The 11,838-nt window shown below is 44.8% G+C and overlaps 1 protein-coding gene across 1 annotated transcript in view; it reads left to right on the top strand.

Moving 5' to 3' along the window:
* The first annotated feature begins 4,516 nt into the window (after positions 1-4,516).
* The window catches only part of RSPO2 (R-spondin 2), a 139,520-nt gene continuing 132,198 nt past the window's right edge, over positions 4,517-11,838 (top strand). Inside the window, exons 1-2 of the mRNA XM_037048395.1 lie at positions 4,517-4,925; positions 5,314-5,574. Coding sequence (XP_036904290.1) covers positions 5,481-5,574 — 94 coding nt within the window. The 5' untranslated portion in view covers positions 4,517-4,925; positions 5,314-5,480. The remainder of the gene's footprint in view (positions 4,926-5,313; positions 5,575-11,838) is intronic.

The following is an 11,838-nucleotide window of genomic DNA, read 5'->3' as shown; positions in this document are numbered from 1 at the left end:
ACGCAAAACTAAATAAAGGAAATCATTTTAAAACTTCAGGTCAAATCTCCAGCCTTCTCTTACGAGCTGGTCTGAGCAGGACTTCCTTTGCAGAGAGACTCTGGACCTCTTCCCTGAGGACGGGGAGCAAAGTGAGAAACAGGCCTTATCCGCTGCAGTCTACAGAGGAGTTCTCAAGCGGCAGAACACAGTATTAACATTTGGAGGAGTCAAATATTTACACATTTTTCAAATGTTAAATAAGTGATTATGGTGTGGCTTTGAAAAACAACAAATTAGCCCAGATAAGGACTGGTCAGTGACCTTGTTGAAGATTTTTCATATGAATTCATTTAATTATTTCATGCAAAATATAATAAATGAATGTAGGCTATCCCATGCAACTAGGCAAGTGATTATACTATCAATATGGCACATTGGCAAAATGACATAATTTATTCCAAAGTAATTACTGGATAAATTCTGGACTAGAAGAGTGCGTACAGCAACAACAAATTTCAACTATGAGTAAGAAGGTTGTGGAAAACTTTAAAGCAGAGATTAGGAATATCTGATAACATAAAAGATAAGAGAGTTCTAAATCAATTAGCTAATGAAAATGAGAGTCAGAGCCAAAGTCAACCAAATCTGTGAACAAAATTATTTAGGAAAGATTCAGAAAATGTTAAATTTCTTCTAATGCAGCCATGTCATAAAATCACTAATATCTTACGGTTTTTAACATTAAAAAAGCATGTGGAAGTTGCCAAATGAAAATGAAGAAGACGGGCATGGGGAAGAGCTGTTGTAAGTATGACAAAAACACAGAGGCTGCACCAGACAAGACCGACAGATTTAACTACAAAAGCAATGTTAAGAGACAAATGATAAACTTGGAAAAATATATAAACTCAATTCACATAAGATGATATGGATCTATATGTGTATATTCTACCAGACAAAAACAAGTGACAAAGAACACACAAAAAGAGGTAACCAGCCCTGGCTGGTGTAGCCCAGTGGATTGAGTGCAGGCCTGAGAACCACACGATCGAGGTTCGATTCCCAGTCAGGGCACATGCCTGGGTTGCAGGCCAGTTCCCAGCAGGGGACACATGAGAGGCAACCATACATTGATATTTCTCTCCCTTTCTCCTTCCCTTCCCCTCTAAAGATAAATAAATAAAAATTAAAAAAAGAGGTAACCAATATCTTGGAGAGTTTGTAGAAAAGGAAATATAACTTGCCCAAGTATATTAAAGACAGAATTTATTTAAAAGGAAAGAAAAAATGAAAACTACGGAGATACCATTTTTTGCCTAGGAGTATCAAAACATCTTGGTTGCTGTGTAGGAAGAAAGACACTTCCATACATAGTGATTGGACAGAATCTCTGTAGAAGGTGATTTTAAGAATACATACAGACATATCCCACTGTTTGATCCAACTTCTTTATTTTTAGGAATTTATAATGAAAAGGTAAAATGACCCATGAAGTGGTTAATTGATGTCTTGTTTATAACAGGAAAAGAATGAACACCATCTAAATATCTATCAGTAGGGTGCTGGCTAAATACAACCATACAATGAAATAATATGCGGAGCAGGAAAGTTTTTATGAACTGATACTGAATGCATTCTACCATGCATTAAAAAATTGAGGTGCAGATTAATGGGTACAGGATTCTAGTTAATGTTTGCACAACAACAAAATCACCTAAGGATGAATTTCTCACGCTGTATCCCTGTCATTAAGCAATGCACGATTATGTGCACACACACGTGTGCACACACACATACATTTTCTCGGTAGGTACAACATATCCCTGGAAGTATACTCAATGCCTGAGGTAATCATGAGTAAGTGGTTGTCTCTGAGCAGAACTGGATGGCTGAGGCAAAACCTCTCCCCTGTATGTCCTTTATTAAAGATTAAATCTTAGCTCTATGAATGAATCACACGTCTAAAAAGTAAAGTACACAAGGTGCCTCCCGTCTATAACATCATCCCCCTTCCCTGCCCCTCAGTTAACCTTCTCAATCGCTCATGAGTGTTATGAAGTCTACGCCATCAGCCTGCTTCTCTGGAAAGGGACACTAGGCACAGGTCTGTCTTCAAAGCCAGTTTAATGAAGCCACCATTTAGACTCAATTTGAAGAAAAACTTCGTTGAGCCTCCAGAATGGAGAAACTGTGAGCTCCAAGCCTCAAAAACAACACATTCAGAGGTTAGAAATGAAAGGAAGCAGAAATACAGGTTTAAAGTTAATAATTTAGGGTCCACTAGGGTTGTACTTTTTAGTAGCAGGAACATCCCTGGGTTCTTGAAACCAGGAAAAATATTCAGTGAATAGCAAAACAAACAACCCCCCAAAAAACCCCAAAAAACAAAATGAAAAACCCTGCATTATCAACAAAACAGCCCCAAAGAGATTAAGCACCTCCAGAACTAAGTGGGACAAATATTTGAGGATCAGTGGTGCCCTTTAGAAAACAGAGACAGACCAGGAGGAAGAAAGCAATAGGAGTCTTCTTTTCTCCCAGAGCCGGTTCTTATCTTATTAAGAGCATTAACCCATCTGCAATAGAAGCTGTGCTGTTAAAATTCTTTTTTATAAAATGGATCTGGGAGTTCACTAAACTGAAAAGCATCCCTGGTTTTAAAAATGCCAACTGTGAAACCCAAATGATTAAAACTAAGGAAGTCATCGTCAAAGACAGCAAGTTGAAAGTTTTCTGTAACTGGAATGGAGGACAGTAGCTAACTCTCGTTTTTCTCCATGGAAAACCTATCAGTGATGAGTTTGTCCTCACATTTGTTAGACGCCATACCAAACTTCTCAATAGAAAACTGATTGTAAACTGGAACATAAGAGAGGTGAGTGAGATCTTGGTCTAATTTCCTAAAAATACCACCAAGGATCCAGAGAAATGTCCAGAGTCACCCATGTAGTTAATGGTGGAGCTAGATCTGCTTGGTCTCGTGCTTATTTTTTCTTTTTAATATTTTAAAAGACGCGGATAATCACTGATCTTGAATGGGTGTTATGCTGTGGTGGAAGGCAGAAGGTTCTCCCATGGATTCAACACTTTTAACTCCTTTCAAAGTGCAATGAATTTGGTGTGTGCAGGTGTGAATGTGTAGGGGGTGGAATTTCTGATGATGGAGGGATATTCACTGGAATAGCAGGTCATCCTGCTTGGGCCACTCACTCCATAAGTGGAAATGTTTCCAATCGCTTCCAAATTCTGTGATAAAAATCAAAGACTCTGAAAGCAGAGAAACAGACCCCCTGTTTGGGCAATGTGTTCTGTCAACTATGTGCTATGGGCCAGTCGCCGGGGCTGACTTTTCTTATCTAGGAAATGGGACCAGTGACCTCAACTCAGATGTTTGTGGTTCTCAGGCATGGATAAAGGGAACGGCACTGACATTCTTAGCTCATCAATATTGCTATGTAACAGTGATGTTAGCAAAAAGTAGTTGTAGATAGGCAATGATAAACAGTTAATAAACACGACTATTCTAATATTCCTATTGTTATTTATGATTGGCTCAAGACTCCAATCTTCTGAGACTAAGGGCCGAGAAAATAAAATTTAAATGGCACAAAATGCTACTATAATAACATGGCCCATGTGACCAGTCATATCATATCATATTGCCATGGTTAGTGGTATAAGTTCTTGTCTTTTGCCCGAGGAGTAAATACAGTACTGAACGCAGGACAGAAGATTCCACCAGGATGAAGTTAGGCAAAACCAAGTGTATTTAATTCAACACTTTGTTAAACGAAGTATCCCCCAAACCCAGGAGACCTTGAGGGTGGTGGAAGGGAGGAGGATTATAAAGGAGAAATACTTCAGTGGAAAGTGAACTGTTCTGTAAGGAAGTAAGGTCTCAATGTCTCGGAATATTGCAAGCAAGGGAACACAGGTTTTTGCAAGTTTTTCTGGAGGAGAAACAAAGTGAAGAAATAGCAAAAGCTATTGGGTATACCCTTTCACTCCCCAAACTGAGGGCGCGTTTTAATTTCAGCCCTTGCTAACAAATCTTCCTGTAAAACAAAGCCAAGGCGTACATTAAAAAGCGGCCGAGGTGTGGCATCTTTCGGGAAGCCGCTCCAGTTTAAACTGCGCTTGTCTGAAGCAGCGGTCCGGGCCTGGCTCAGGAAGAAAGGTCCGGAGAAGCCACCAATCTGTCAGACCTTCCTTCGGGGAGATTGGAACCGAGGGTGGCACTGATCCCTGAGCCACCGAGAGAACGCCTTCGGGGTGCAGCCAGCTGGGCTCCCGGGCCTAGCACAGTCAGGGGATGCCCCCACCCCAGCCACGCTTCAGTTTAGCCACCCACTCCAGGAAAGCCCGGAGGGGATTCGCTTGGGGTTAGGCCAGCAGGAGGCTGTCAACGCTCTTTAGGACCTCAGGGAAACCCGGGGGTTTCTGGCTTTAGGACCCAGGAACTCCAAGGCAGCTTCGACTTAGATGCTGTGGACCACAGCACCACCTACTTATAGAAGCATCCCGAGCTCAGCCCGGCAGCATCTCCCTTGGAAAGTGCGCTCGCCACATCCCTTCGGCCTCCGGTGAACGTTTCACCTCCCTCAGCTTGGGAAGGGAGAAACCTCAGCTGTGAAGTAGCCGTGCAGAGAGCTCGGGAAACCGCCCAGTTGGACAGGGACCCAGAGAGCGAGAGCCGACGCGCCCCTCGCTCGAGAATCGCACTCAGCGGCGGGGACGCAGCATCCGCCGCGCTCCAGCCCGGCGCCGCCAGCCCAGAGGACCCTGCGCGCACTTCGAACCCCTGGCGACCTCCGGAACCGCAGCTGCCGGGCGCTCCCGGCTGGTCTCGGCAAACTTTCCCCCAGCCCACGTGCTAGCGAGGCGGCTGGCGTCAGGAGCCCGGGATGGAGCGCCGCGCCTAGGCACGCCGCACCGCTCGAGACGTAAGTGCTCCAGACAGGTGACCATTGCGACCACCGTGCCAGGGTATTCCACCTTCGAGCGAAAGGGCCTAAGAGCGCGCTTTTAACCCCGCGCCCTCGGTTCCTTTGGAGCTCTTTTTTTCCCCCCCTGGAGCGCTGCACACGCCCTTTCCCCTGGTCGGAGCCCGCAGTACCGCAGAGGCTGCTAATTCACTGATTGAAATCACCTCGCTCTCCAAGTTGCCGGCAGCTGTGCGCTGGGGGTTAAGCAGCTCCGCAGCTCGTGCCAGGCAATGAGTTCGCTTTCCCCCTCCCTTTCCTTCTTAAGTTGGGACGCGCGGAGAGGCACCCGCTTCCCCGGGGTTCTCTCCACTCTCCACCCATTCTGTTTCTCCTCCTGGTCTCTCAGGTTCAAGGCAGGGAGATGCTGACCGCGCGGAACTGACCAGTGCCATTCCTGGGTTACTGCCGACTCTCCCTCTGCGTCGTCCCCAGCAGCGGTCACCGCCGGCTCCTCGGATGAGCCCTCCAGTTCCCCGACTTTGAGAGGCGTCTCTCCCCGACCCGACCGCCCAGATGCAGTTTCGCCTCTTCTCCTTTGCCCTCATCATCCTGAACTGTATGGATTACAGCCACTGCCAAGGCAACCGATGGAGACGCAGTAAACGAGGTGGGTGCTACTCCTCCGGAGGTGAGTGCGTGGCGCGGGAGGGCGGGTCAAGGCGCTCACTCACTCTCGGGCTCCTGGGTCACAGGGAGGCGGGACAGTGCCCCCCCCCCCCCCCCCTCGCCCCCGCACTTGCACACCGCCGCTCCCCACTTTCCGGGCGTGAAGGTCTGCAGAACTCTGTTTTCTCCGTCCTCAGAAGGTGAGAGGAACCTGAGCGAGACGCGCGCAGAGCCGGGTGGACTCGGTGTCAGAAGGGTGCTGGGGGTTACGCGTTGTGATCCGTGCCCACGTTCGCTGCCGCGCCGCCACTCTGAATTCTTCTTCTCTCTTTCTGTCTCATTTCTTACCTGGCACCCAATTTTCTTCTCTGTCTCTTTGTCCTTCTTTTCAGTCCTCTTGAGCATCTCCCTGGCAGCTGATATGCCCCTACCATCCCGGCGCACGTGCGCTCCAAACCTTGACCCCAGATCTTGTTGGACACGGCCTAGCAGCGTGTGTGCGCGTGTGTAACAGAGAGGGGTCAGGAGAGCGTCTCAGAGGGGGTACCGCTCCGAGGCGGGGGACCTGCGTTTCCAGGAAAAGGGCAACGTTGATCTCTTTTTCTGGACCTAGACTAGACGGGACGACTCCCTGGACTTTCTGCATTGAGCAGTAACTCGTGAGCGGGTTTTCTGGAGGGTGCTCCCCGGCAGAAGGACGTTTAGGAACAGGCCCAACTTTGCCCTCTCCATTTACTTCCCTCAAAAAAGCGGCTAATTCTGAGAAAGAATTTTTTTCTTCTCAGTGAAATTCACTTTTGACTTTTTAACCGCTCCCCTCTTCTCCATCACTTGTGTGCGCCATGGGAAAAGGAAGCCTCCAGAACGGTCTCAGACAGCTGGCTTTCCTGCAGATTTAGTGCGCCGACTTCTGTTTCCCAGCCCTGCTGTGGCTGTAGCTAACCCAACTGCATTTTAGGGGAAGAGCTGCTAAACGCAATTAAGTCTTCTGCGGGATTTCAACCATCCCCCGCTCCACCTCCCCTACACCTTGCGGTGCCCGTTTCTGGAAGGTGCAGAGCAACCCCTCAGAGCTATCTAGCAGTTTGGACTTCGGCGCGGTTAGAATTTGTCTTGAGGTTAACGGATCTTGATTTTTCTGGGCTATAAACGTCTCACTCGACCTGTGATGTGATTTGTTTATAACTCGTTTTATGGGATCTCCAGTTCTGCGTCCAGATTTTGGAGAGAGCTTTTCGCGCCTTGATTTTTCATAGTTTCTAAGGAAGTCGTTAAGCTGTTCTCACCTCCCCGCGGGGCTGGAGGGTGGCCTGCCCCAGGGCAGAATTCGAGATAAGTGGCAGTGTGCAACTTCCGCAGCCTCTGTTCTGCGACTGTGGCTGCAGGTCTGTGGTCTGCGAGGACACCCCTCTCTCTCCTTTCTGACATTTGGAAAATGCTTATTTTCAGAAATTATTCTGCGTAAAATTACTAGAGAGAAATTTCTCCTAGAGGCCATGAAAGTTTGATATTGATATTAGTCTTGGAAAAGTCCTTTTCTTTCTTTCTGTCTTCCCCACTCTTCCCAGCTGGTCCTTTCTCTCCCCCACTGTTTTCTTTCGAGGTATTGCCTGGATGAGTTGGCAATTTTTTATTACACTGTGGTTAAAAGTGTTTGGAGAGGCTTGCCCCCACTTATAAGCAGAAGTTGCAGTCTACTTGGTTGGAAAAATTCAAGTGCTTAGAATCTGAGAAATAGAGAAATATCAAAAACCCATTTCCAAGTTCGTGCTCATTCAGGGACGTCTTTCTGATCCACTGTGCCTGTCCCGTTGTGGTTGAGCAGGGAATAAACGAACATATTGTTTCAGTAGAACTTAATGTGGAGATGCCGTTCCGTGGAGAATGACATTACAGCACCCCTGCGGCCAGAGGCGGTACTGCATGCTTTTCCCGTGCCATCTCTGAAGTTATGCCTGTGCCTTTAGTATCTGAGGCAAAAACCAATTTATTTCAAAGCTGCTCTAGCAAAATCTCATACCCGCCACATCCCCAAGTGCTGACATTCATAAACCTAGTTTCTAAAGTGTGTAATGGTAACTTTTGCCAAACCAACCTTTCCATTTAATAAAAGTCAAATGCTTTCAAGTACATGCAAATTGGTAAAGTTGTAAAGAAAAAAAATTCTATCAAAGTGTACTTCCCCCACACCCTTTCTTAACAGATGTCCTTTCCCAAATCCCAAGTTTCTGGATAAAATAACTGCGGTTCTTAAAAGTGACCACACTATCTGTGCCAACAAAGGGTGCACTGTGTTTTTAATTAAAAGTGGAACTACTTAAAGGCCTGGCTAGACAGTGTAGGGTGATAGTAGCTATTCTGCTTTGCAAGGAAGCTTAAGGATTGCATTGTGAGGGTATTGAAATGAATAGAGATCTAACTCAGGTTGTGTGAATTGTTCCTCTTCACAAACTTAAGCTGGTTTTAATTGATCTCATGTCCACTGATTGATCCTACACCAATTGTTGCGCATACCAAACAATGGGCTTGCCCAAAGGAGACGGATTTAAATGAGTTCCCTGGTGAATGCTTGACTCCTAGCCAGATCATGTCAGTAGTGACAGCTGACATGCTAGAGCCCACTGTGGCACCAACATGTCCCCTTTTCCCTTTGTTTCGGACAGTGGCAGTTAAATATTACTTTCCAAGAAGAAAAGTGATTAGTACCTTAAAAGGAGACGGTGTCGTGGCTGGGAAGGTCGGTTATGTTCTTGGCTTCATGCTACCATGTAGGCAGCAGTGATACCAGGACTGGTGAGGCCGATGCCTGGGATCTGATTCTTCTTTTTTTTTCATATTCCATCTGCAAATAATCAAACCTTCACTGTGGAGCATTCTCAGAACTTCTTTGGCATTATGTTTAGTCTGCTCTGTGATCTCAGATGCGCTATAATATCATTTTCTTAATGAAATAAAATTCTTGGCAAAGATCAGATAATTTAGTCAGTTAAAGTCAGTTGCATCCAGTCTGGAATAGAGAGCGAATATATCATTTAACTCTATGTTTTTATTTGAAAATCTAGCTAGAGGATTTAGAGAATAGAACGTCGACCTTCCCTGCTTTTGGCCAAACCTCTGTTTGGGGGAGACCAGCATAAGCAGCACCAACTGATCTTTCTTCCCCTTAGTTAGAAACAAGTTTATAAAATAAAAACGCATTGGATAAACACTAATATGACCTGGCAGCAATAATTTTAAAAATTGATTAGGCACAAACACAATACAGAGAATGAATATCTTGTTGAGGGGAGACCAACATCAATGCTTTGAAAAGCTGATTGACAACTCATGTGTTGCCTACATATTAGCAATCAGAACATGTTGGTCCCTTGCCCACCTCCCATTTAACTGTGTAGTCATTGTTAACTATGGCTGACCCTTACTGCCTGGACCTGTCTTGGGACCTCTCATGATCTATTTGTGTAGCAAACTGGGTTATTTGATTCATTTTATTTTGGGGGGAGGGCTGTAAGCCACATTTCAGACTGAATTACTGGAAGGTGTGTAGACAAGTTATAGCTTTAATATAGTCTCCTGGGATTTCTTGAGCTTGGTNTTGCCTACATATTAGCAATCAGAACATGTTGGTCCCTTGCCCACCTCCCATTTAACTGCGTAGTCATTGTTAACTATGGCTGACCCTTACTGCCTGGACCTGTCTTGGGACCTCTCATGATCTATTTGTGTGGCAAACTGGGTTATTTGATTCATTTTATTTTGGGGGGAGGGCTGTAAGCCACATTTCAGACTGAATTACTGGAAGGTGTGTAGACAAGTTATAGCTTTAATATAGTCTCCTGGGATTTCTTGAGCTTGGTAAGTAGTAACTTATTTTTATATCTCTTTCATTCTGTTTATATGCTCAGTCACATTTTAACCAGGGTTTTGTGAAAATTTCTTGATAAAACTCTTTGAAAACAGCAAGACCCTCAAACAACCTGTGATTGGTGTTTCTGGTGGCCTGATGGTAGAGGGCATGGTGAGGCAAGTGCTTCCTGCCATAGCCTTCCTCGTACTGAAGTGTGGAGACATCTCATTTCCCTAAGGTTGGATTTGGGTGCTTCTGTGAAACTGAAGTGTTCATCACAAACAGTATGGTGTGTTTCTGGCAACTAAGGTTCATGTAACACACACACATACACACATACGTTTTTCTCTTAAACCTTACAGGGCTAAATTACTTTGTGTCTTTAAAAATTTGATGAAAAGATTTGGAGATATTTGGTTTTCTAAGTATTTTGAATGATAGCTTCTCATGGTGTTCTTTCAAAATACAAAAAGGCACATGGAACATATTAACCTACACTTAAATGAAAAGGCTTCAAAATACGTTTTGTATGCTTACTTTCTTTGAGTTCCAGAGTATTTCAGAAAAGCTGATGTGGTGTTTAACACTGCAACATAAACCTGTTCTTTCTTTTCTTTTGTTCTCTCTTGTTAACGGAACGCTTTTTCTTCCAGCAGAATTCTGAGTTTTTCTGGCTGGTATCAGACCAGTGCACGGAGGTCAGAAACTTGCTGAGCCCCAACCAACATCTCACTTCGCTACTGAAATTTGGAAGTGATTCAGAGTAGGTGGCGCTCCCCCTGAGCCTCCGTTTAATCCTGGCTTTCTTTATCTGCTTTTAAAATCCATCTTGGGCAGAAGCCAATACTTGCAGAAATCACAAGTTGGAAATGACACTTCTAATTCCTTAATGCAAAACTAACTCTTGATTTAGCCAGAGACTAACTGGCTAGTTTATGGATTGTCCAGGCTACTTTTTACTTTTTCCAACTGACTGCCTTTTAATTCGTTTTTTTTCTTTGTCTGGAAATATGTCCTCTTCCACCTCCCCAGGCCAGGAAATAGATGACAGGCATCATTTGACAGATCACTTGATAACCACTCTGCTGAAAGGAGTTGGTAAGCTCTGGGATGAAAATAAAGTTTCAAACTCCCTATGTTTTTCAAACTCATGATGTTGATTATTTTTCCCCAGGATCTGCAGCAATAATGGACTGACCTTGGATAAACACAGTCTTCCATATCTGTATATATGGATTTTCATATTTTAGCTGAAATACATATGAATAGGGACTAATTAATACTAAAGTACAGGTATTACAGACGTAACTGTGTGTATGATAAGGGATATATATATACACACACACCCCTATATACATAGGGTGTAGGGGTCATATGACTATAAGGGGTTGGGATTTTGTAACTGAAAAGGATTTTTCACTTATCTTTCTCAGTTCTTGTTTTCTTTTCATCTTTCTCTCAGACAGAGTGACAGGACAGGACCAGGGAAGGGACAGGAGGAGAGGGAAGGGGTAAGGAAGGATAGGTGTCTTCAGTGTTTCCAAGGCCAACCCTTCTTTTCTTCTCTAGGACTTTTCTGTATCAGCCCCCTTCTTTTCAAGCAAGCTGCTGGCCCCCTAACACTAAAATTCTTAATTTCTTTTTTCCCCATGCTGTTTTCTAATCTCTCTCTCCCCCCCTTTTTTTCCTCTTCTGCCCCTCCTTTGCTTAACAATCTTCTTTCAGTCTTCAATCTGGCTTCTGCCTCATTTTACTGAAAGGGTTTCTTTTTGGCCATCCATAGCTGGTACTCACCTCACAGCCCACACCACCAGCACCACTGCAGTCCTGTGTTCCTTGTTCCCCAGGAGGTGTCTGGCCCTCCTTTCCAAAGAAAGTCTCCTGTGCCCAGTGACTCCACCCTCTAGTTTTGCCTCCCATACTCTGCCCACTTCTCTTTTTGGGTCCCCAGTGAGGGGACCCAATGAGGGGACCCAAATTGGAATAGGCACAGACTAGTGTGTCTTGATTCTTCCTTTGGGGTTTGTACCCATCCCTGTATCTTGAACTGTTATTTCCGTGTGGAGTCCTTCAACTCGGGCCCCAACACTTTTTAGAATGAATGATTTTTTGAGCTTCAAATTATTTTACCCTCTGATTTCCCACCACCTGTCATGTGGGTAGATATTCCATGCACCCTCGTGTGTGAATAGAGATTCCATTCCGTGCACACTCAAACTTGACAACTCATTTCCTCTTTCATGTCTTCCGCCAACTGTGTTTCTCTGCTTGTGTTCTTGTTTCTCTTCATGGGGTTTCTGTGTGTCAAGGCTGGAAGCCACGCTGTAGGCTTGGACTTTTCTGTTTCTTCTTTTATTGGTTCATTCGGTCTTGGTGAGTCAACCTCAGACATGTAGTTACATCCACCCCTTTGCTTCC

The sequence above is a fragment of the Sturnira hondurensis genome, unplaced genomic scaffold (genome assembly GCF_014824575.4).
Source record: "Sturnira hondurensis isolate 20B ecotype Veracruz unplaced genomic scaffold, ASM1482457v3 Scaffold0006413, whole genome shotgun sequence".
In the NCBI taxonomy this organism is placed as follows: Eukaryota; Metazoa; Chordata; class Mammalia; order Chiroptera; family Phyllostomidae; genus Sturnira; species Sturnira hondurensis.
This window is presented reverse-complemented; position numbering and strand designations above follow the sequence as displayed.